Genomic DNA, 26,716 nt, shown 5'->3' with positions numbered 1-26,716 from the left:
CCCAATTCAAGCTTCCCGGTGGCTTTGTTTATCTACTTAAGCTTCAGCAATGGCAGGCGCCCCTTCCCCAGCCTTGCTGCCACCTTGCAGTTAGATCTCAGACTGCTGTGCTAGCAATGAGGGAGGCTCCATGGGCGTGGGACCCTCTGGGCCAGGTGTGGGTTATAATCTCCTGGTGTGCCATTTGCTAAGACCCTTGGTAAAGCATAGTATTAGGGTGGGAGTTACCCGATTTTCCAGGTGTTGTGTGTCTCAATTTCCTTTGGCTAGGAAAAGGAATTCCCTTCCTCCTTGCGCTTCCCAGGTGAGGTGATGCATCACCCTGCTTCAGCTCCCGCTGGTCGGGCTGTACCCGTGGACCAGCGCCAACTGTCCGACATGCCCTGGTGAGATGAACCTGGTACCTCAGTTGAAAATGCAGAAATCAGCCATCTTCTGCATCACTCATGCTGGGAGCTGGAGGCTGGAGCTGTTCCTATTCCGTAAATGAAGTTTTAATATCCTATCGGGAGATTGTGCAGATTTACTAGTAGTTCTGAGGCAAAGATTTGTAAGCAGAGGTCCGTGGATGAGTTTTGGAGGTTTGAGAGCTTCCCTAAGTCAGCAGTCCCCAACCATTTTGGCAATAGGATCGGTTTTGTGGAATGAAACTGTTCCACTGCACATCATCAGTCATTAGTTGGATTCTCATGAGAAGCCCGTGAAATAGGGTTTGCGCTCCTATGAGAATCTGATGCCCTCATCGAGCTGACAGGAGACAGAGCTCAGGTGGTAATGCTTGCTCATCCATCACCTCCTGCTATAGGGCCCACTTCCTAACAGGCCAAGGATCCGAACCCTTCCATGACCCAGGTGTTGGGAACTCCTGCCCTAAATTGTATAAAAGTCTTAGACTGATCCGCACCAAGATAGCCGAATAGGAACAGCTCCAGCCTCCAGCTCCCAGCATGAGCAACACAGAAGACAGGTGATTTCTGCATTTCCAACTCAGGTACCGGGTTCATCTCACTGGGGCATGTTGGACATTGGGTACAGGACAGTGGGTGCAGCCCAATAAGCAAGAGCTGAAGCAGGGTGAGGCATCGCCTCACCTGGGAAGTGCAAGGGGGAAGGGAATTCCCTTTCCTAGCCAAGGGAAACCATGACACACAACACCTGGAAAATCAGGTCACTCCCACCCTAATACTGTGCTGTACCAAGGATCTTAGCAAACGGCACACCAGATTATATCCCGCACCTGGCTTGGAGGGTCCCACACCCACGGAGCCTCCCTTATTGCTAGCACAGCAGTCTGAGATCTAACTGCAAGGCAACAGCGAGGCTGGGGGAGGGGTGCCTGACATTTCTGAGGCTTAAGTAGGTAAACAAAGTGACCAGGAAGCTCGAACTGCATGGAGCCCACCGCAGCTCAAGGAGGCCAGCCTGCCTCTGTAGACTCCACCTCTGGGTACAGGGCATAGCCAAACAAAAGGCAGCAGAAACCTCTGCAGATGTAAATGTCCCTGTCTGACAGCTTTGAAGAGAGTAGTGGTTTTCCCAGCATGGAGTTTGAGATCTGAGAATGGACAGATTGTCTGCTCAAGTGGGTCCCTGACCCCTGAGTAGCCTAACTGGGAGACATCCTCCACTAGGGGCAGACTGACACCTCACACCTCACATGGCTGGGTACACCTCTGAGATGAAGCTTCCAGAGGAACAATCAGACAGCAACATTTGCTGTTCAGCAATATTCACTCACTGCAGCCTCTGCTGCTGATACCCAAGCAATCAGGTCTGGAGTGGAGCTCGAGCAAACTCCAACAGACCTGTAGCTGAGGTTCCTGACTATTAGAAGGAAAAATAACAAACACAAAAGAAATCCACACCAAAACCCCATTTGTATGTCACCATCATCAAAGACCAAAGGTAGATTAAAACCACAAAGATGGGGAAAAAGCAGTACAGAAAAGCTGGAAATTCTAAAAATCAGAGTGCCTCTACCCCTCCAAAGGAATGCAGCTCCTTGCCAGCAATGGAACCAAGCTGGACGGAGAATTAATTTGATTAGTTGAGAGAAGAAGACTTCAGACAATCAAACTTATCTGAGCTAAAGGAGGAATTATGAACCCAGCACAAAGAAACTAAATACCTTGAAAAAAGATTTGATGAAGGGCTAACTAGAATAACCAATGCAGAGAAGTCCTTAAACGAACTGATAGAGATGAAAACCATGACACGAGAAGTACGTGACAAATGCACAAGCTTCAGTAACTGACTCGATCAACTGGAAGAAAGGGTATCAGTGATTGAATATCAAATGAATGAAATAAAGCGAGAAGAGAAGTTTAGAGAAAGAAGAGTAAAAAGACATGAACAAAGCATCCAAGAAACATGGGACTATGTGAAAAGACCAAGTCTACATCTGATTGGGGTACCTGAAAGTGATGGGGAGAATGGAACCAAGTTGGAAAACACTCTGCAGGATATTGTCCAGGAGAACTTCCCCAACCTGGCAAGGCAGGCCAACATTCAAATTCAGGAAATACAGAGAACGCCACAAAGATACTCCTTGAGAAGAGAAACTCCAAGACATATAATTGTCAGATTCACCAAAGTTGAAGGAAAAAATGTTAAGGGCAGCCAGAGAGAAAGGTCGGGTTACACACAAAGGGAAGCCCTTCAGACTAACAGTGGATCTCTCAGCAAAAACTTTTGAAGCAGAAGAGAGTAGGGGCCAATATTCAATTCTTTAAAAAAGAATTTATAACCCAGAATTTCATATCCAGCCAAACTAAGTTTCATAAGTGAAGGAGAAATAAAATTCTTTACAGACAAGCAAATGCTGAGAGATTTTGTCACCACCAGACCTGCCCTACAAGAGATCCTTAAGGAAGCATTAAACATGGAAAGTAACAACCAGTACCAACCACTGCAAAAACATGCCAAAATGTAAAGACCATTGATGTTAGGAAAAAACTGCATCAGCTAATGAGCAAAATAACCAGCTAACATCATAATGACAGGATCAAATTCACATATAACAATATTAATCTTCAATGTAAATGGGCTAAATTCTCCAATATAAAGACACAGGTTGGCAAATTGGATAAAGAGTCAAGACCCTTCAATTTGCTATATCCTGGAGACCGATCTCAAGTGCAGAGACACACATAGGCTCAAAATAAAGGGATGGAGGAAGATCTACCAAGCAAATGGAAAACAAGAAAAGGCAGGGGTTGGATTCCTAGTCTCTGATAAAAGAGACTTTATTTTTTTTTTATTTATTTATTTTTTTTTTTAATTTATTTATTATTATTAGACTTCAAGTTGTAGGGTACATGTGCAAAACGTGCAGGTTTGCTACATATGTATACTTGTGCCATGTTGGTGTGCTGCACCCATCAACTCGTCATTTACATCAGGTATAACTCCCAATGCAATCCCTCCCCCCTCCCCCCTCCCCATGATAGGCCCCGGTGTGTGATGTTCCCCTTCCCGAGTCCAAGTGATCTCATTGTTCAGTTGCTGCCTATGAGTGAGAACATGCGGTGTTTGGTTTTCTGTTCTTGTGATAGTTTGCTGAGAATGATGGTTTCCAGCTGCATCCATGTCCCTACAAAGGACACAAACTCATCCTTTTTTATGGCTGCATAGTATTCCATGGTGTATATGTGCCACATTTTCTTAATCCAATCTGTCACTGATGGACATTTGGGTTGATTCCAAGTCTTTGCTATTGTGAATAGTGCTGCAATAAACATACGTGTGCATGTGTCTTTATAGCAGCATAATTTATAATCCTTTGGGTATATACCCAGTAATGGGATGGCTGGGTCATATGGTACATCTAGTTCTAGATCTTTGAGGAATCGCCATACTGTTTTCCATAATGGTTGAACTAGTTTACACTCCCACCAACAGTGTAAAAGTGTTCCTATTTCTCCACATCCTCTCCAGCACCTGTTGTTTCCTGACTTTTGAATGATTGCCATTCTAACTGGTGTGAGATGGTATCTCATTGTGGTTTTGATTTGCATTTCTCTGATGGCCAGTGATGATGAGCATTTTTTCATGTGTCTGTTGGCTGTATGAATGTCTTCTTTTGAGAAATGTCTGTTCATATCCTTTGCCCACTTTTGGATGGGGTTGTTTGTTTTTTTCTTGTAAATTTGTTTGAGTTCTTTGTAGGTTCTGGATATTAGCCCTTTGTCAGATGAGTAGATTGCAAAAACTTTCTCCCATTCTGTAGGTTGCCTGTTCACTCTGATGGTAGTTTCTTTTGCTGTGCAGAAGCTCTTTAGTTTAATGAGATCCCATTTGTCAATTTTGGCTTTTGCTGCCGTTGCTTTTGGTGTTTTAGACATGAAGTCTTTGCCCATGCCTATGTCCTGAATGGTACTACCTAGGTTTTCCTCTAGGATTTTTATGGTATTAGGTCTAACATTTAAGTCTCTAATCCATCTTGAATTAATTTTCGTATAAGGAGTAAGGAAACGATCCAGTTTCAGCTTTCTACTTATGGCTAGCCAATTTTCCCAGCACCATTTATTAAATAGGGAATCCTTTCCCCATTTCTTGTTTCTCTCAGGTTTGTCAAAGATCAGATGGCTGTAGATGTGTGGTATTATTTCTGAGGACTTTGTTCTGTTCCATTGGTCTATATCTCTGTTTTGGTACCAGTACCATGCTGTTTTGGTTACTGTAGCCTTGTAGTATAGTTTGAAGTCAGGTAGCGTGATGCCTCCAGCTTTGTTCTTTTGACTTAGGATTGTCTTGGAGATGCGGGCTCTTTTTTGGTTCCATATGAACTTTAAAGCAGTTTTTTCCAATTCTGTGAAGAAGCTCATTGGTAGCTTGATGGGGATGGCATTGAATCTATAAATTACCTTGGGCAGTATGGCCATTTTCACGATATTGATTCTTCCTATCCATGAGCATGGTATGTTCTTCCATTTGTTTGTGTCCTCTTTGATTTCACTGAGCAGTGGTTTGTAGTTCTCCTTGAAGAGGTCCTTTACATCCCTTGTAAGTTGGATTCCTAGGTATTTTATTCTCTTTGAAGCAATTGTGAATGGAAGTTCATTCCTGATTTGGCTCTCTGTTTGACTGTCACTGGTGTATAAGAATGCTTGTGATTTTTGCACATTAATTTTGTATCCTGAGACTTTGCTGAAGTTGCTTATCAGCTGAAGGACATTTTGGGCTGAGACAATGGGGTTTTCTAAATATACAATCATGTCGTCTGCAAACAGGGACAATTTGACTTCTTCTTTTCCTAACTGAATCCCCTTGATTTCTTTCTCTTGCCTGATTGCCCTAGCCAGAACTTCCAACACTATGTTGAATAGGAGTGGTGAGAGGGCATCCCTGTCTTGTGCCAGTTTTCAAAGGGAATTTTTCCAGTTTTTGCCCATTCAGTATGATATTGGCTGTGGGTTTGTCATAAATAGCTCTTATTATTTTGAGGTACGTTCCATCAATACCGAATTTATTGAGAGATTTTAGCATGAAGGGCTGTTGAATTTTGTCAAAAGCCTTTTCTGCATCTATTGAGATAATGATGTGGTTCTTGTCTTTGGTTCTGTTTATATGCTGGATTATGTTTATTGATTTGCGAATGTTGAACCAGCCTTGCATCCCAGGGATGAAGCCCACTTGATCATGGTGGATAAGCTTTTTGATGTGCTGCTGAATCCGGTTTGCCAGTATTTTATTGAGGATTTTTGCATCGATGTTCATCAGGGATATTGGTCTAAAATTCTCTTTTTTTGTTGTGTCTCTGCCAGGCTTTGGTATCAGGATGATGTTGGCCTCATAAAATGAGTTAGGGAGGATTCCCTCTTTTTCTATTGATTGGAATAGTTTCAGAAGGAATGGTACCAGCTCCTCCTTGTACCTCTGGTAGAATTCAGCTGTGAATCCATCTGGTCCTGGACTTTTTTTGGTTGGTAGGCTATTAATTATTGCCTCAATTTCAGAGCCTACTATTGGTCTATTCAGGGATTCAACTTCTTCCTGGTTTAGTCTTGGAAGAGTGTAAGTGTCCAGGAAATTATCCATTTCTTCTAGATTTTCCAGTTTATTTGCGTAGAGGTGTTTATAGTATTCTCTGATGGTAGTTTGTATTTCTGTGGGGTCGGTGGTGATATCCCCTTTATCATTTTTAATTGCGTCGATTTGATTCTTCTCTCTTTTCTTCTTTATTAGTCTTGCTAGTGGTCTGTCAATTTTGTTGATCTTTTCAAAAAACCAACTCCTGGATTCATTGATTTTTTGGAGGGTTTTTTGTGTCTCTGTCTCCTTCAGTTCTGCTCTGATCTTAGTTATTTCTTGCCTTCTGCTAGCTTTCGAATGTGTTTGCTCTTGCTTCTCTAGTTCTTTTAATTGCGATGTTAGAGTGTCAATTTTAGATCTTTCCTGCTTTCTCTTGTGGGCATTTAGTGCTATAAATTTCCCTCTACACACTGCTTTAAATGTGTCCCAGAGATTCTGGTATGTTGTATCTTTGTTCTCATTGGTTTCAAAGAACATCTTTATTTCTGCCTTCATTTCGTTATGTACCCAGTAGTCATTCAGGAGCAGGTTGTTCAGTTTCCATGTAGTTGAGCGGTTTTGATTGAGTTTCTTAGTACTGAGTTCTAATTTGATTGCACTGTGGTCTGAGAGACAGTTTGTTATAATTTCTGTTCTTGTACATTTGCTGAGGAGTGCTTTACTTCCAATTACGTGGTCAATTTTGGAGTAAGTACGATGTGGTGCTGAGAAGAATGTATATTCTGTTGATTTGGGGTGGAGAGTTCTATAGATGTCTATTAGGTCTGCTTGCTGCAGAGATGAGTTCAATTCCTGGATATCCTTGTTAACTTTCTGTCTCGTTGATCTGTCTAATGTTGACAGTGGAGTGTTGAAGTCTCCCATTATTATTGTATGGGAGTCTAAGTCTCTTTGTAAGTCTCTAAGGACTTGCTTTATGAATCTGGGTGCTCCTGTATTGGGTGCATATATATTTAGGATAGTTAGCTCTTCCTGTTGAATTGATCCCTTTACCATTATGTAATGGCCTTCTTTGTCTCTTTTGATCTTTGATGGTTTAAAGTCTGTTTTATCAGAGACTAGTATTGCAACCCCCGCTTTTTTTTGTTCTCCATTTGCTTGGTAAATCTTCCTCCATCCCTTTATTTTGAGCCTATGTATGTCTCTGCATGTGAGATGGGTCTCCTGAATACAGCAGACTGATGGGTCTTGACTCTTTATCCAGTTTGCCAGTCTGTGTCTTTTAATTGGAGCATTTAGTCCATTTACATTTAAGGTTAAGATTGTTATGTGTGAACTTGATCCTGCCATTATGATATTAACTGGTTATTTTGCTCGTTAGTTGATGCAGTTTCTTCCTAGCCTTGATGGTCTTTACATTTTGGCATGTTTTTGCAATGGCTGGTACCGGTTGTTCCTTTCCATGTTTAGTGCTTCCTTCAGGGTCTCTTGTAAGGCAGGCCTAGTGGTGACAAAATCTCTAAGCATTTGCTTATCTGTAAAGGATTTTATTTCTCCTTCACTTATGAAACTTAGTTTGGCTGGATATAAAATTCTGGGTTTAAAATTCTTTTCTTTAAGAATGTTGAATATTGGCCCCCACTCTCTTCTGGCTTGAAGAGTTTCTGCCGAGACATCTGCTGTTAGTCTGATGGGCTTCCCTTTGTGGGTAACCCGACCTTTCTCTCTGGCTGCCCTTAAGATTTTTTCCTTCATTTCAACTTTGGTGAATCTGGCAATTATGTGTCTTGGAGTTGCTCTTCTCGAGGAGTATCTTTGTGGCGTTCTCTGTATTTCCTGGATTTGAATGTTGGCCTGCCCTACTAGGTTGGGGAAGTTCTCCTGGATGATATCCTGAAGAGTGTTTTCCAACTTGGTTCCATTTTCCCCCTCACTTTCAGGTACCCCAATCAGACGTAGATTTGGTCTTTTTACATAATCCCATACTTCTTGCAGGCTTTGTTCATTTCTTTTTCTTCTTTTTTCTTTTGGTTTCTCTTCTCGCTTCATTTCATTCATTTGATCCTCAATCGCTGACATTCTTTCTTCCAGTTGATCGAGTCGGTTACTGAAGCTTGTGCATTTGTCACGTATTTCTCGTGCCATGGTTTCGTCTCTTTCATTTCGTTTGTGAGTTTCTCTGCATTAATTACTCTAGCCATCAATTCTTCCACTTTTTTTTCAAGATTTTTAGTTTCTTTGCGCTGGGTACGTAATTCCTCCTTTAGCTCTGAGAAATTTGATGGACTGAAGCATTCTTCTCTCATCTCGTCGAAGTCATTCTCCGTCCAGCTTTGATCCATTGCTGGCGATGAGCTGCGCTCCTTTGCCGGGGGAGATGCGCTCTCATTTTTTGAATTTCCAGCTTTTCTGCCCTGCTTTTTCCCCATCTTTGTGGTTTTATCTGCCTCTGGTCTTTGATGATGGTGATGTACTGATGGGGTTTTGGTGTAGGTGTCCTTCCTGTTTGATAGCTTTCCTTCTAACAGTCAGGATCCTCAGCTGTAGGTTGTAGCTGTAGGAGATTGCTTGAGGTCCACTCCAGACCCTGTTTGCCTGGGTATCAGCAGCAGAGGCTGCAGAAGATAGTATATTTCTGAACAGCGAGTGTACCTGTCTGATTCTTGCTTTGGAAGCTTCCTCTCAGGGGTGTACTCCACCCTGTGAGGTGTGGGGTGTCAGACTGCCCCTAGTGGGGGATGTCTCCCAGTTAGGCTACTCAGGGGTCAGGGACCCACTTGAGCAGGGAGTCTGTCCCTTCTCAGATCTCAACCTCCGTGTTGGGAGATCCACTGCTCTCTTCGAAGCTGTCAGACAGAGTCGTGTGCGTCTGCAGAGCTGCTGCGTTTGTTATTATTTACTGTGCCCTGTCCCCAGAGGTGGAGTCTACAGAGACAGGCAGGTTTCCTTGAGCTGCTGTGAGCTCCACCCAGTTCGAGCTTCCCAGCAGCTTTGTTTACCTACTTAAGCCTCAGCAATGGCGGGCGCCCCTCCCCCAGCCTGGCTGCTGCCTTGCCGGTAGATCACAGACTGCTGTGCTAGCAATGAGGGAGGCTCCGTGGGTGTGGGACCCTCCCGGCCAGGTGTGGGATATGATCTCCTGGTGTGCCGGGTTGCTTAAAGCGCAGTATTGGGGTGGGAGTTACCCAATTTTCCAGGTGTTGTGTGTCTCAGTTCCTCTGGCTAGGAAAAGGGATTCCCTTCCCCCTTGCGCTTTCCAGGTGAGGCAATGCCTCACCCTGCTTCAGCTCTCGCTGGTCGGGCTGCAGCAGCTGACCAGCACCGATTGTCTGGCACTCCCCAGTGAGATGAACCCAGTACCTCAGTTGAAAATGCAGAAATCACCGGTCTTCTGTGTCGCTCGCGCTGGGAGTTGGAGACTGGAGCTGTTCCTATTCGGCCATCCTAAAAGAGACTTTAAACCAACAAAGATCAAAAGACATAAAGAAGGCCATTACATAATGGTAAAGGGATCAATTCAACAAGAAGAGCTAACTATCCTAAACATATATGCACCCAATACAGGAGCACCTAGATTCATAAAGCAAGTCCTTAGAGACTTACAAAGAGACTTAGACTCTCACACAGTAATAGTGGGAGACTTTAACACCCCACTGTCAACATAAGAAGGATCAACGAGACAGAAAGTTAACAAGGATATCCGGGAATTGAATACAACTCTGCACCAAGCAGACCTAATAGACATCTACAGAACTCTCCACCCCAAATCAACAGAATATACATTCTTCTCTGCACCACATCGCACTTATTCCAAAACTGACTACATAGGTGGAAGTAAAGCACTCCTAAGCAAATGCAAAAGAAGAGAAATAATAACGAACTGTCTCTCAGACCACAGTGCAATCAAACTAGAACTCAGGATTAAGAAACTCACTCAAAACCGCTCAACTACATGCAAACTGAACAACCTGCTCCTGAATGACTACTGGGTACATAACGAAATGAAGGCAGAAATAAAGATGTTCTTTGAAACCAATGAGAACAAAGATACAACATACCAGAATCTCTGGGACACATTTAAAGCAGTGTGTAGAGGAAAATTTAAAACACTAAATGCCCACAAGAGAAAGCAGGAAAGATCTAAAGTGGACACTCTAACATCACAATTAAAAGAACTAGAGAAGCAAGAACAAACACATTCAAAAGCTAGCAGAAGGCAAGAAATAACTAAGATCAGAGCAGAAGTGAAGGAGATAGAGGCACAAAAACCCTTAGAAAAATCAATGAATCCAGGAGCTGGTATTTTGAAAAGATCAACCAAATTGGTAGACCACTAGCAAGACTAATAAAGAAGACAAGAGAAAAGAATCAATAGACACAATATAAAATGAAAAAGGGTATATCACCATCGACCCCACAGAAATACAAACTACCATCAGAGAATACTATAAACACCTCTATGCAAATAAACTAGAAAACCTAGAAGAAATGGATAAATTCCTGGACACATACACTTGCCCAGGACTAAACCAGGAAGAAGGTGAATCCCTGAATAGAACAATAACAGGTTCTGAAATTGAGGCAATACTTAATGGCCTACCAACCAAAAAAAAGTCCAGGACCAGACAGATTCACAGCTGAATTCTACCAGAGGTACACGGAGAACCTGGTACCATTCCTTCTGAAATTATTCCAATCAATAGAAAAAGAGAGAATCCTCCCTAACTCATTTTATGAGGCCAGCATCATTCTGATACCAAAGCCTGGCAGAGACACAACAAAAAAAAACCAGAATTTTAGACCAATATCCCTGAGGCACATCGATGGGAAAATCCTCAATAAAATACTGGCAAACCAAATCCAGCAACACATCAAAAAGCTTATCCACCATGATCAAGTGGGCTTCATCTCTGGGATGCAAGGCTGGTTCAACATACGCAAATCAGTAAATGTAATTCAGCATATAAACAGAACCAAAGACAAAAACCACATGATTATCTCAATAGATGCAGAAAAGGCCTTTGACAAAATTCAACAACCCTTCATGCTAAAAACTCTCAATAAATTCGGTATTGATGGAACGTATCTCAAAATAGTAAGAGCTACTTATGACAGACCCACAGCCAATATCATACTGAATGGGCAAAAACTGGAAGCATTCCCCTTGAAAACTGGCACAAGACAGGGATGCCCTCTCTCAGCACTCCTACTCATCATAGTGTTGGAAATTCTGGCCAGGGCAATCAGGCAAGAGAAAGAAAGGGTATTCAATTAGGAAAAGAAGAAGTCAAATTGTCCCTGTTTGCAGATGACATGATTGTATATTTAGAAAACCCCATTGTCTCAGCCCAAAATGTCCTTCAGCTGATAAGAAACTTCAGCAAAGTCTCAGGATACAAAATCAATGTGCAAAAATCACAAGCATTCTTATACACCAGTAACAGACAAACAGAGAGCCAAATCATGAATGAACTCCCATTCACAATAGCTTCAAAGAGAATAAAATACCTAGGAATCCAACTTACAGGGGATGTGAAAGACCTCATCAAGGAGAACTACAAACCACTGCTCAATGAAAGAAAAGAGGACACAAACAAATGGAAGAACATACCATGCTCATGGATAGGAATAATCAATACCGTGAAAATGGCCATACTGCCCAAGGTAATTTATAGATTCAATGCCATCCCCATGAAGCTACCAATGACTTACTTCACAGAACTGGAAAAACTGCTTTAAAGTTCATATGGAGCCCAAAAAGACCCCGCATTGCCAAGACAATCCTAAGCCAAAAAAACAAAGCTGGAGGCATCACGCTACCTGACGTCAAACTATACTACAAAGCTACAGTAACCAAAACAGCATGATACTGGTACCAAAACAGAGATATAGACCAATTGAACAGAACAGAGCCTTCAGAAATAATACCACACGTCTAGAACCATCTGATCTTTGCAAACCTGACAAAAACAAGAAATGGTTAACGGATTCCCTATTTAATAAATGATGATGGGAAAACTGACTAGCCATAAGCAGAAAGCGGAAACTGCATCCCTTCCTTACGCCTTTTACAAAAATTAATTCAAGATGGATTAGAGACTTAAATGTTAGACCTACAACCATAAAAACCTTAGAAGAAAACCTAGGCAATACCAATTCAGGACATAGGCATGAGCAAGGACTTCATGTCTAAAACACCAAAAGCAATGGCAACAAAAGCCAAAATTGACAAATGGGATCTAATTAAACTAAAGAGCTTCTGCACAGCAAAAGAAACTACCATCCGAGTGAACAGGCAACCTACAGAATGGGAGAAAATTTTTGCAATCTACTCATCTGACAAAGGACTAATGTCCAGAACCTACAAAGAACTCAAACAAATTTACAAGAAAAAAACAACCCCATCAAAAAGTGGGCAAAGAATATGAACAGACGCTTCTCAAAGGAAGACATTTATGCAGCCAACAGACACGTGAAAAAATGCTAATCATCACTAGCCATCAGAGAAATGCAAATCAAACCACAATGAGATACCATCTCACACCAGTTAGAATGGTAATCATTAAAAAGTCAGGAAACAACAGGTGCTGGAGAGGATGTGGAGAAATACGAACACTTTTACACTATTAGTGGGACGGTAAACTAGTTCAACCATTGTGGATGACAGTGTGGTGAATCCTCAAGGATATAGAACTAGAAATACCATTTGACCCCACCATCCCATTACTGGGTATATACCCAAAGGATTATAAATCATGCTACTGTAAAGACACATGCACACGTATGTTTATTGTGGCACTATTCACAATAGCAAAGACTTGGAACCAACCGAAATGTCCATCAATGACAGACTGGATTAAGAAAATGTGGCACATATGTACCATGGAATACTATGCAGCCATAAAAAAGGATGAATTCATGTCCTTTGTAGGGACATGGATGCAGCTGGAAGCCATCATTCTCAGCAAACTATTGCAAGAACAGAAAACCAAACACCGCGTGTTCTTACTCATAGGCTGAAATTGAATAATGAGAACACTTTGACAGAGGAAGGGGAACTGGGGCCTGTTGTGGGGTGGGGGAAGGGGGAAGGGATAGCATTAGGCGATATACCTAATGTAAATGACAAGTTAATGGGCGCAACACACCAACATGGCACATGTATACATATGTAACAAACCTGCACGTTGTGCACATGTATCCTAGAACTTAAAGTATAATAAATAAGAAAAAAAAGTCTTGGAGTGTGTGTGTGTGTGTGTGTGTATCTGTGTGTATGCATGTGTAAGCAGGGGGTACATGGGTGTATCTATACGTGCATATATATGCACATATATATACAGTTTAGTGAGCAGTGTATTCATAATTTTTATTTGTATTCCATTCTCCCAAATGAAAGTATAGTTCTCTGGCAAATACGTATGCATTACAATGAAACAGGAAGTGAAATATTTATGTAATTGTCAAATTTAAGCAGTGGATACTCTGTTATTACACCATCAATTGCAAATATTCTTTGAGTAATTTTTCTTGTTTTCATAAATACAAACTTTTAAAGTAGACCTTTTCTGATACAAATGATATTCCTTTCTAAAGCATTCACGTGGATTTGTTTGAACCTGTGTTCTCGATTTCATTAATATATTATCCAACTACTTAGGCTATCCAATGATTTACACTATTTGAGCCAAAGTTTGATAGGCATTTATAGATTAACATACAATATAAATAATCTCAATCATAATTAAAATTTAAAGCATGAGTAAAGTACTCTTAGGATTTCAAAATAGTAGCTTGAATTTGTGTTAATTACGTATAGCAGGACTTGGCAAACCTTTTTTGTAAACGGCAATATAGTAAATATTTTAGGCTTTGCAGACCATTAGGCAAAATCAAGGAGATAATATAGATACTTATACAATTAGAGAGAAACAGATTTCTACAAAATTGTTTGTTCGTGAAATTCCATTTATTTGATAGTTTTTTAAATTATAAACTTTTCATAATACAAGTCTACTAATGAGAAAAATAAAGTTATTTTGTGGGGAAACATTTCACTTAATTGAAATTTGAAGTTAGTATTCTCTGTCATCAAAATCAATTGCAAATGTTCATCTGCTACTGGTAGTTTGTTTTGTTTTGTTTTGTTTTGTTTCCTGAGAGGGACTCTCGCTGTCACCCAAGCTGGAGTGCAGTGGCGTGATCTCGGCTCACTGCAACCTCCGCCTCTTGGGTTCAAGCAATTCTCCTGCCTCAGCTTCCCGAGTAGCTGGGATTACAGGTGCCCGCCACCATGCCCAGGTAATTTTTTGTATTTTTATTAGAGATGGCATTTCACTGTGTTAGCCAGGATGGTCTCGAACTCCTGACCTTGTGATCTGCCCGCCTCAGCCTGCCAAGTGCTGGGATTACAGGTGTGAGCCATTGTGCCCAGCCTACTGGTGATTTTTAATGAGATTTTACCTATTTCATCTTTGAAAATGTCTCTTCATACAGATAAGTACTGCCTAGTACTGATATCATTTCACAGGCATATTTTAATTGTGCATATTCATTGCTTGGAAGGCATTTACAGAATGTTATTATATTCTTCTTTTGATATTTGACTGCTAATTAATAAATTCTGGGTGAAAGTTAGGTGGAAAGCCCTCATTTTCAAAGATAACTAGATTTTGAATGTGAAAATTTTCTTTGCGTTTGCCTCAAGGTGTGACACCCTGCTAGAACTGTAGTTTGAGCTCAGAAAATATATCCACTGCACATTTGTGGAGGAATCTAGATCTCACTTTTTGCTTGAACTTTTGACAGCATGGAGAATGTATAAAATTCTTGACATGTAACTAAAACAACACAATGACTACCATGGTATATATTTTGCATATATGTACTTTTTTGGTCTGGTAAATTGGGGTTGGACTCATTTTGAAACAGTATGAAGTTTACAGCAAAACTAATTTCCAAAAGCATTCAGTATTCAATAACAGTGTTTAAGAATGATTCTTTTTATTCAGAAAGAAGTTCAGTCTCAGCCCTGAGCTCAAAAAAGGTGCAATGAAACTTCATCACCACTAACGCATTGACCTGCTGTGTGGTAAGGCAAGTCAGGATATTCAGTTCGACTTCTGACAAAAAGTCATAGAACTGATGATGTTTATATGAGAGCAAACAAAGTACAGCATTTAACACTACTGGTTCAATGACACCGGAATCTTTTACACGAAGTGCTTGCTGGGGAATAATACAATGAAAAAATATAGATTTTTTTAAACACTTTACCTTGTAATAAGCTTTGTAAACTTGTCTAAGCCTGTTTTTGCTTCACATATATTTTTACCAACATCAATTGTAACAAATCTTAGCAGATTCCACTTCAGGTTGTAATAAATTCATATTTTTTTCAACTTTTCTGAAAATATTTTTGTCTGTTGTTGTTTCTCAGACTGCTCTAAGAGGTGAATTCTTCAGTTTTTTTTGTTTTTTGTTTTTTTTTTTTTTTTTTTTTTGCACTTTCATTGGTTCCTCAAATAAACAAGAACAGGTGAGCAGTGTCAGTAACATCTGTCAACTTGTCAAAAGCCAAGAATACTATTGAGTAAAAAGTTGTCTTAAAAAAATTTGACTATTGATGTTGCTCCCAGTGTTCTCAACTCTTCAAGCGATTATTCTCACTAAGAATAATTTAACACATTCTAACTAAGAATCTTTAACCCGTTTATTTTCTTTAGACACGTTTCTTTTGCCTTTGAAATCATATCTGATTTAATTAAATCACCATTGGTAAATGGCTTTCCTTGGTTGGCTAACAAATAAGCCTCTCAGAAATTTAGTTTGGTTGTAGCCTTATTTTGGCTTTTTATTTTTGTGAAGAAATTTGCTATGATAAAACATTTCATTTTATGTTTTCTAATTTTTCAAACTCTTGATTTTTAAAATTGGGAATATTGTGATGGCTGCTTAGTCTAGTGATTATTAGAATAGGTATAGTGTTACAAAATAAACACAGTATTTTGCCCTTTAATTTGATAAAATACTCCGCACTGTGCTGTGTCTTAAAAATGAGATATTTTACTATTCTTTTCTTGTTCTGACATGAGGAGTATTCACTGGTGATAAAATTAAATAAAATATCACAGTATGGTGATATGCATAGCACTAAAAATGCTATCAAGTTGTAACTATGCCACCAAAATTTACAGTAAGCTGAACAGCAGTAGAAGCAATGCGAACACCATATTTGGTTTTTGCTTTAACTCTTTACTTTGCTACTGTTGAGTAAAAGCCTTAGACAATACATAAATGAATGAGTGTGACTATATCCCAGTAAAACTCTACAGACACTGAAGTTTGAGTTTCATATAATTTTCAGATGTCACAAAATGTTATTATTTTGATTTTTTTCAACAATTAAAAAATGTAAAAGCCATTCTTAGCTTAGCATCTCCTGGCCTGTGGGCCACAGTTGATTGACCCCTAATATTTATAGTAAGCCTCCTGAGAGAAAAATGATTCTATCATCGAATTCACCTCAAAGTATAGTAGATCTTGCCTTAAGTTATGTGAGAGAAAAAAATGTGTACATGAATGTTTGTCAGTACGGACTAGTTCTAAGAATGATTACCAGAAAATATTAAGGTACTCTACTCAGCATCCAGATCTTGTTTTCTAATATCCTTTAATATCCTTGCTTTCTAATATCCATTAAAAGGGACCAGGCTCGTTGGAGAAATGGTTAAGTCTGGAGCTAGGGCAGGGAATACACAAGATGATCCTGGAGCATGTAGTAAGGCTGGCAAGTAAGGAAGTAAGTGCAAATAATAAAACAAAATAAAATAGTGAGGGTATATTGAAGGGAATTAAGAGCCAACTGAAAGACCTCCCAATAGCCCAAACTGGATAAATAATGTAATATTGGATGTAAACCAAGGCATATAAGTTTCTATGAGTTCATATTGATAAAAATAAGTGATTGACTCAATAAATAAAACGAGAAGAAGAGACACATCTTCATAGAGAAGAATTACAATGAAATTAAGTAGGTAGTCCCCTCTCATAGAAGTAGAACATAACTCCTCACTCCATTTGTGTGGGCTGGAATAAGGACTCCCTTCAAAGGAAAGGGGAGGAAAAAGAGTAACTTTACAGTAGAGAAATATGCCAAACACTACCTTAGCCGGGTTACCAAAGGTACATGCTATCAACATAACTTAGCACAGTTCTCAGTGATAAGTCATGTTGATAGCATGTACGTTTGGTAGCATAGGATGAGAATGGCACTTTACCTGTATGGTCTCCCTCTCAATACCCATAATCCCAGCTTAACCATGAGAAAAACATTCTATCAAGTATGCTATTCTAAAACTTTATTAAGATTATATTGATACTCAAATTCATACACATGCCATTTGATTTCTTTTAAATTATTGCAATGATAACATGATCCTAGAATGACCATATTCAGAATTTGCAGCAGAGACTGAGTGACCTGAGTTGTTTTTCCAGCAGTACAGCCCTTATGTAGTGTGAGAGGCCAGGCATGTGGTTGCTGAATTGTAGGAGATACACATGTAGACAATTGGATGAGTGAAGTTGAGTGAATGGAGTCTTGGCAGTCCCCACCACCCCCCAAAAAAGAAAAAAATAGCAAGAAGCAAATATTGAAGACTCCGCAGCTATTATGAATAGCTGGTTCTGAAAGCACTTAGACCTTTAGTATTTCCTGGGGAGAGGGCATACAGTTGTACTACATGTGACATTTTTGCTCCCTTGGTCTGATTTGAAACTTGCTGTGTCTACTTTGAGTGGAGTTTTATTTTGTTTTGCTTTGTTGGCTAAACATAACTATCTTAGTTATTCTAATATGATCTCTTGAACCTAAATGACTCCCTGAAATGGAATCTGTGACTTTCTGTTTTTACTGAAATCTGAAACCCAAGCGGGGAATGATAAAGATGGTTTTGACAATACAGGAAACTCATTATCAGGAGATAAACCACAGACTTCCTAATTGTCTTTAATTTACTTTAAATGCATTGTTTAAACATCTATAGCATTTACGATTTTGATGAAGATGCTGAAACTTAGACGACTTGTTTTTGTTCTGAAATCCTTTGTAGTTCCACCTAGTATTAAAGGAGGAAATGTCACTTCAGACATATCAGTATTGATCAACAGCATTATTAAACTGGAATGTGAAACACGGGGACTTCCAATGCCTGCCATTACTTGGTATAAGGACGGGCAGCCAATCATGTCCAGCTCACAAGCACTTTATATTGATAAAGGACAATATCTTCATATTCCTCGAGCACAGGTCTCTGATTCAGCAACATATACGTGTCATGTAGTGAATGTTGCTGGAACTGCTGAAAAATCATTCCATGTGGATGTCTATGGTAAGGAACAACATATGCTTTAATTATATACCTTTCTACCTATGCTTTCTAATATGCAAATATCCAATTTATTCACTAATAATCCTCAGTGGGTTTGTCTTTTTCAATATGCATGGATAGGAATTGGAAGAATTTGTTCCATGATTTGAAAAAATATTTTTAAAACCTAAGGTTAGCAAGAGGGTGTCCATTCATTCAACTAACCTTTGCCTTGCACTTGGAGCATCTAGACAATTTGGTTATTATTGAAAAGGCAAGGTAGTTGTTGGGACTAAGATCATTCTCTACTATTTGTCTTTTATAAGCCAGACAGTCCAGAGTTTCCAGAATAATTAGGACAGTTACAGATTAGCTGAACCAAGAAATTCTTTCCTCAATAGCTTAGAGGGAGACAGGCATACAGGTAGATTTTAATGGTCAAACTTTATGAGAAAAAACAAAAACTCTTCTTTATTTCATTAGAATGTATTTTGTGACCACACAAATAATTGCCTGAAATGTTGCTGTGTTTCTCCCTAGTTCCTCCAATGATTGAAGGTGACTTGGCCATGCCTTTGAATAAGCAAGTAGTTATTGCTCATTCTCTGACACTGGAATGCAAAGCTGCTGGAAACCCTTCTCCCATTCTCACCTGGTTGAAAGATGGTGTACCTGTGAAAGCTAATGACAATATCCACATAGAAGCTGGTGGGAAGAAACTCGAAATCATGAGTGCCCAAGAAATTGATCAGGGACAGTACATATGCGTGGCTACCAGTGTGGCAGGAGAAAAGGAAATCAAATATGAAGTTGATGTCTTGGGTAAATAAGGATGCCACTGCCTGGGTTCTCAGATTCATAGCAAAACCTGATTAGTTTGTTAAATACTTTTTTTGTTCGTGCAAATAATAAAACAATTAAAAGAAGGTATAGTCCTCTGTGCAACTGTGGATTGCACATTACCAAGGGGTGGATTTGTCACCAGGGTCTCAGGATCTAGAATCTTACATAAATCTTCAACTAGTTTTGATAGGTATACTTGATATTTGCAAGTGCATAGATACATTTTTACGTCTATGACAATGTCTAATCGCAGTGAGCAACAACATGGTCTTTTGCCATAAGCATTGTGCCAGGTAACAGGAAACCTAGTCTCTGGGCCGTAGAAAGTCATCTTACAACCTTGAAACCCAGTATCTTTATCTGTAAATTGAAGGCTTTTGAATAGATGCCCAATTTTGGGGGTTTCTTTCTCTTGTGCTTATGAAAATAAACAATATAAAATATGAATCAACTTTATATTCACCTGGCATCAGTGGTACCATAGTACTAGATGGAGGAATAGCTATGATATGTGAAAAGTATGTTTGTTGATCCTGACAAGTGTTTATTGTAAAATGTATTTAAAATGCATTTCAAGTCCCCTTCATGTATCAAACTACTATCATACTTATCAACCTTCTGAACTGCTATGTATTATTGCTTCATGTGATGGTGTGTTTTTTGTTGTATACATTTCTTTGTGTGTTACATTCCTGTTGTTTTCTAGTGCCACCAGCTATAGAAGGAGGAGATGAAACATCTTACTTCATTGTGATGGTTAATAACTTACTGGAGCTAGATTGTCATGTGACAGGCTCTCCCCCACCAACTATCATGTAAGGGTTTTGGTATGTCTTCTAAATACCGCTTTTTGTTTTGAGTGTTTTAGAGGTATCTTGAAAGCTGTTCTGTACCATTAAAAAGGATTGTATGAAATTGTATTCTTTATATTCCTCTTTTAAGACATGCTCTATATACAAGGCAACGTCTACTTGATAGTCAAAAGGCACCTAAATTTGCTCAGTTAGAGGAATTACATTGTATGGACTTAGAAATTACATATTTTGAGGAATTCCATTGTGTGGTCTAGAAATTACATATTTAGTTCGCAGAGACAGTCTATTAAGCAGTATTGTCAGACTCTCCTGAGGTGCTGAAATGTTTGACAGACTACTAAATTAAAATAAGTATACCAGACATATGAGGTAAATAGAAAAAGTTAACATGAGTATGTGTTTACCAATTCTTTTTTTCTTATTCTTTAATTTTCAAAGCATGTATTAAATACTTAGCTTTTGTTTCCAAGTCACAATGGGATATGCAGAAGAAGAGTTAGTCAGTGAAGGAAATGAAATATCTTCACGCATGATTATAAAACTAACTGGAATGTACAGAAATGTAAAAATATAATGCTATATAATTTCAAAGTTTTGTTTATAGTTGTTTTAAGATTATGTATGTTTTGCTAGTTATTAAACATTGAAGAGGGTAATATTTAGGAGCACTTGTCTCTTTTCTAATTAATTTGTTTTTCTAATTTTAAATTTTTTTGTACATAGTGGGTGTATATATTTATGGGTTATATGAGATATTTTGGTTCAGGTATGCATACATAAAAATCATGTCATGGTAAGTAGGATATCCGTCACCTCAAGCATTTATGCATTGTATTGCAAACAATCCAATACTTCTCCCTTTTTTGTAGCCTAAAATTAGTAGAAGAATAAAGAACTCAACACATAATTATTGGGTTCCAACAATATGCCAGCCTCTATGTTAGGCCAGGTTTCCTTTTTGCTTCTCTTTTTCATCTACAATTTATTTTACAGAGCAAGCAACTAGGAAATTAGACAAATATACAATAGAAACTTTATATATCTTCTAGGATACGATTGACTTAAAATATTTATCCAGACTTCCTTTTGCCTTTTTCTATAGGTGGCTGAAGGATGGTCAGTTAATTGATGAAAGGGATGGATTCAAGATTTTATTAAATGGACGCAAACTGGTTATTGCTCAGGCTCAAGTGTCAGACACAGGCCTTTATCGGTGCATGGCAACAAATACTGCTGGAGACCACAAGAAGGAATTTGAAGTGACTGTTCATGGTATGCTGAATAGGAGACAGGAGCTTTGCATTTTAAATTAATGCATTGTTTTATTATCTAACTCAGAATTGTAGCTCAATAATGTGAATAAATCCTGAGTTGTGGAAGGTAGTGTAAAGGATATGAATTTCAGTTGTATAATGACAGAATTTTTTAGTTACTTTATTGACCCAGAGACTCAACCAAGATGTATCATGTGAACACATGTAGACAGTAGCCAAAATAATTATGGGAAATAAATAAATAAATAAATGTAGACAGAATTTAAATGTTAGGAAGTGTGTTCTACATAGAATGCCAAGGTCTGAGGAATTAGACCAAATAAGATAGAAGAGGCATGGAACAACTTCCAAGTAAAGAGGTTATGTAAGCGTTTAAGGTTTTAGCCAAAGCAAGAGGGATGGTGAATACAGTAGTTTCCAGAAATGGTGGCTGAAGATGTAATTGAAGGATCTGAGGGACATAAGTACATTCACAAAACTGGCACATTAGGAGTATAACCATTACTCTAATGACAGAAGCAACCCTCTGCCAGGATATTGTGTGTCTCACTTGCTGGCAGAACTTGGGAAGGGAGTACTGGAACGAGAAACTGGACAGCCACTTGGAAACCACAAGGAGTGTCTATGAATGTCAACTTTATTCTCCCTCTGTCTCTGTAGACTGCTGTTTTCTTGATTTTTAGTCCCATATCCCATGATGGAATATAGATAACCCTGTTTTTCAGTCTCAGTCCCAATTCCTGAGGGAGGAAATCTGGCAGGCCCAATTTAAATAAAGTTACCATTCCACATTCAATCATCCTTGCAGGGGGCAGAGTCATGCAGTATAAATATGGCTAGAAATCCACCTTGATTTAATGAAGTTGTCCTAGAGAAAGGGAGGGTCATTATAGATTAGTAAAACCCATCAAAAGACATAAGCCAAATATACATGTGGATTACGGTAGCCATAAATACATTTTACTTATTCTTTGGAGATTTAAAAATCCATAGTTAAGAAGTAACTAATCTATAAAGTTGCTACAAAATTAGAAATTAAATGCATGAGATGAAAGTATTTCATTGTTTGTTAAAATAGGGATTTGCTTTTTTTTTTTCCCCTGAATTTTAAGGTTTCAGGTTCTTGCATACAGATTTTTAAGTTCGACCCCAATGATTATGGTTTCATTCCCTCTCCCGCTTCCTTAAATATAGTTCCTCCAACAATCAAGTCCTCAGGCCTTTCTGAGAGAGTTGTGGTAAAATACAAGCCTGTCACCTTGCAGTGCATAGCTAATGGGATTCCAAATCCTTCCATTACATGGTTAAAAGATGACCAACCTGTGAACACTGCCCAAGGAAACCTTAAAGTAAGTGTAAGTATTACTCAGCCTAAACTGGGAAAGCTACATAGATCTTCCTGGAAATATCAAATTATTCTTTCTTAACTGTAGATTTTCCTGTTGGACAGATTTTGCAGAAAATTTATTAAAAATATCCATTTTTCTTAGAGTTTTTAAGAATTTAACTTAATATTTTAATTTGAAGAATGGAATTAAAGACTAACTTTAACAATGATACTGATTTTAAGATAGTGGTCATTATTTATACTATTTTGATTTATGCCTAATTTAGCTGTTAAAAAACTGGTGTTTCACAGATGAACGATGTTCATCACTAATAAGCCAAAAATGTTCACCATTGAGTTAAATTAAGATAAAGTCATATTTACGTAAATATAGGTAAAATAAGTCTTGAAAAATATTTTTAGGAATTGGTTTATAAGCTTCAAGAGGTCAAAGACTCAATTTTTTAAAAAGTGAATAAGTTCACATTTTTATCCTTCATAGTGAGTATAGTCCCTGGCATATAACTGTATCTCAGTACATTTATCTCAGTTGTTAAATTAGTAGATTGATGATAGATAGATGATAGATTTCAAATCTGGATTATCTAAAGGATGCATTTGAAATCAGAATTAATAGATTTTGCTAATAGGGTCAAGTTAATTAACTAATGTGGGCTTGAATTTTACTCGTGAGTTTTCCCTAATGAGAGATATGTTATGTTCCTTTTCTAGTAGAAGTGAATACTGTAGTAGTAGTAGCGAATATCTGTTAATTTTTAATTCCTATTCCAAATCCAATGGAAATAATCTCACATCTTTGTGCAAGTGAAAGATTCCGTTTTTAGCCTTCGGCCATAGTGAAGGTAAACAATTGTTTACCTGGGAGACAGGTATTTATTGTGTTATCGTACAAAAGTAGGATTGCAAACCGTAATGAATGATTTTAAGAGAAAACCTAGAGGTGTAAGAACATATCATGAGAAAAGCAAAGACTTCTAGAATGAGAAAAATGTATGGGAAAAGCCCTGAGTAGAGTTCAGAAGACTTTATAGAAGTTAAATGGGTGAATTAATGAACGAGAACTGAGTAGAGTGGTTCAAGAATATATGCATGGGCAAACAAAGCAAAGGTGAGCATGGCATCTCTTAAGGACCAGCAAGCCAGTGGACTGAGGAAGAGACCAAGGGAGAGGTGGTATTAAAGACTGGAGACTAGGTAGGAGGCACTTAAGTACAGTTAATGATTTTATTTTTACTTTAAGGCAATGAGAGACCTTTGAAGAGTTTTAAGAGAGGAGTGACATGATCAGGTTTGCATTTTAATATAGTTATCCAGACCCATTCCAAAGAATAAATCAGAGGAGCCAATGATAGATATGTAGAAACCAATCAGAACCTAGTTACATTTGTCTAGGAGAGAGAAAAGATAGAAATTGAGACTCATATGCTGGTCATGCAGATGAGGATACTTGGATAGATTGGTGAGGTATTTATTAGTTAAATCACTGGGGGTTGATGAAAGACTCTGTGAAAAGTGAAGGAGAGGGATGTGTCAAGGAAGACTCCTAGGATTCCAGCGTATACAACTGTATGGCTAGTGTTGCCATACAGTGAGTTTAAGAGACTGGACGGGGACAAGTTTGAGGTGAGAAAACTGATTTGAGTTTTAGATTTTAGGGGGTTAAGGTGACTGTGAGATCAACTAGTGGAGATGTCACTGAATATATGGTCTTGGAGATCGAAGGAGAGTTCTGGCTGGACATATTGGCATATTAATGATATTTGAAACCATGGGCATGGATGAGTTAATCCAAGGAGAGAGTAAAGGGTAAGAAGAAAAAGGAGAGAGGACTGACCTAATTCAGCCTTAAAAAATTATGGCATTTAAAGACCATGTAATATAATAGTCCTGACATGAATATAAATGTATGAATGTTTGCTTAACATGTTTATAACAGTATGAATGGAGAATAGGTTAAGTGGGAGTTTACATGGGAGAGTTTGGAGAGATCATTTGGGGTCAGAATGTGGTGAGCCTGGAGGGCTGTGCTGAGTTCAGATTTCATTCTGGGAAAGGTGGAGAGCCATGAATGAACTTTGATGGGAAACTAGTTAAAGGATCAAATTTGAATTTTAAACAAATTATTCTGGCAACAATATGCAAGATAGATTAATAGTTGGGGAGGTTGGAGACACTGGAACATCAGTTAAGAAGCTATTATAATCCCACAGTGGCTGTGGAAATGGAAAACAGGGCATCTGAGAAACATATAGTGGCATAATTAATAGGATTTAAAGTAGGCTCCAAAACCTAGATGACTGGAAAAATAGTGGGTGCCATTAAACAAGACTGGGAACATGCAATCAGAAGTAGACTTCAGAAATACAAGGAAAAATATATGAGCTTAATTTTGTGCAAGTGAATTTGATGTTAAATTTGATGTACTAACCTGTTCAGCAGATTGCTGGAAGGACACATGTAGAGCTCAGGAGAGAAAGTGAGGCTATCCTGTAAATTTAGGACGCATTAGAGTTTTTCACTGATGCCATGAGTCTAGATATAAACTATCAGACAGCTATGTTCCTTGGGTGTGGAACAGGAAGAGGAAGCAGATTCTGAAAAGTAATCTCCTAAGAAAGTCAGAGAATTAGAACTGAGGGAATACTTATTTTTAACACCCAGAAAGTGAGAGTTTCAAGGAGTTGGTAGTCAACCACTCCAAATGTTATAGATGGTGGAGGAGAGTATGAGCTTACTACCTAGGCTGGTGGCTATTGTGACTGGAAGTTACTAGTAACCTCTGAATAGTATGTTTCAAAGAATAACCTCTGAATCACCAGTTTCAAAATGGCAGAGACCAGTTGCAGTGGGTTTAAGAGGGAAATTGGGAAAAACAGGAAGAAATTTATCTGCATTTCCATTATCCATATTTTATAATTTTATTGTTTTTCTGGCTCTCATGACCATTTAATAAAAAGTCATTGTTTTAAAACTATGTATGAATTGTTATATAAATGTGGCCAGTTTTTTTTTTTCAAATAGCTTATCTTTTCATCACATACTTCATAGTTCAGTGCTAAAGTCTTTTATTCACTATGACTATACCAGTAAGCTGGCCTTAGGTTATTTTATTTTGTGTTTTTCAATGAATAAGAAAAAGCTTTTCAATCAAACTAATCTATTGTCTTGTGCATGATGATGTGAACTTGCTCTAGTCTATCAAGAGTTTATTAAGATATTGGCATGAAAATATTGTTAGGTATTATAAATTTAAATGAAATTTTCTGTCTCAGTGAATGTTTTCAAATCCAAGTATAAAGTACAAAAATCCTCTGTGCTTTCTGCTCCCAATTAGATACAGTCTTCTGGTCGAGTTCTACAAATTGCCAAAACCCTGTTGGAAGATGCTGGCAGATACACATGTGTGGCTACCAATGCAGCTGGAGAAACACAACAGCACATTCAACTGCATGTTCATGGTAATGTAATTTCTACATCTTAACAAAAGAATATTTGTATCACTTTTTAAAAACTGGTGGGCTCATTTTTATTGAATTATAGTATGAAAGAAACAGGTGTTTATTTTATTAGCCTGTATTAAAAAAAAAACCTAGTTTCTTTTTTACATTATTGTAATTATCATTGCTCATGTTAGGATCTTCAGTTTTCAGGTTGTCAAATAGGACATACTGGAGCTCATAATTAAATACACCATCCTGTATTTTAAGTTATCTGTATTCTGTTAACTTATAGCTTTCTACAGATAACTTTTGTTGAAAAGACAGAAGTTGGCAGCATTATTTCTTAATCTTGTCTGTGATTTTCTTGCCTGCCTAGAAGAAGGATTTCGTGAGTAGAAGCCATCTTTGGCTCAGGATCTTCTCCAATGTGCTGTAATAAAAAGTCTGGGTGGCCATGGAGTACCTCAATAAAATCATAGCTTCACAGTAAACTTGAAAGACTACATAATCTTGAATACACCACTTCAGATCTCTAGAGGCTCATCAGAAAAGGCCAATAATTAGAGGCTTCAACTTTCCTAATTTAGCCAGAATATTTGCAGAAAACTGTTCAAGATTTTAATGTACACGTTATTCATTTTCTCTAATTCAC

General features: G+C 38.4%; 1 protein-coding gene across 8 annotated transcripts in view; it reads left to right on the top strand.

The window, feature by feature from the left end:
- HMCN1 (hemicentin 1) overlaps window positions 1-26,716 on the top strand; it is a 454,658-nt gene that overhangs the window by 261,421 nt on the left and 166,521 nt on the right. For 6 of the 8 annotated variants that reach the window (XM_073011674.1, XM_073011672.1, XM_007989162.3 and 3 more), the window contains 6 exons: window positions 18,087-18,365; window positions 18,885-19,166; window positions 19,894-20,002; window positions 21,105-21,274; window positions 22,471-22,631; window positions 25,959-26,082. In XM_073011674.1, the coding sequence (XP_072867775.1) occupies window positions 18,087-18,365; window positions 18,885-19,166; window positions 19,894-20,002; window positions 21,105-21,274; window positions 22,471-22,631; window positions 25,959-26,082 (1,125 nt within the window). The remainder of the gene's footprint in view (window positions 1-18,086; window positions 18,366-18,884; window positions 19,167-19,893; window positions 20,003-21,104; window positions 21,275-22,470; window positions 22,632-25,958; window positions 26,083-26,716) is intronic. The other 2 variants (XM_007989160.3, XM_073011673.1) reach the window with 1 other exon arrangement.

Source organism: Chlorocebus sabaeus, chromosome 25 (assembly GCF_047675955.1).
Source record: "Chlorocebus sabaeus isolate Y175 chromosome 25, mChlSab1.0.hap1, whole genome shotgun sequence".
In the NCBI taxonomy this organism is placed as follows: domain Eukaryota; kingdom Metazoa; phylum Chordata; class Mammalia; order Primates; family Cercopithecidae; genus Chlorocebus; species Chlorocebus sabaeus.
This window is presented reverse-complemented; position numbering and strand designations above follow the sequence as displayed.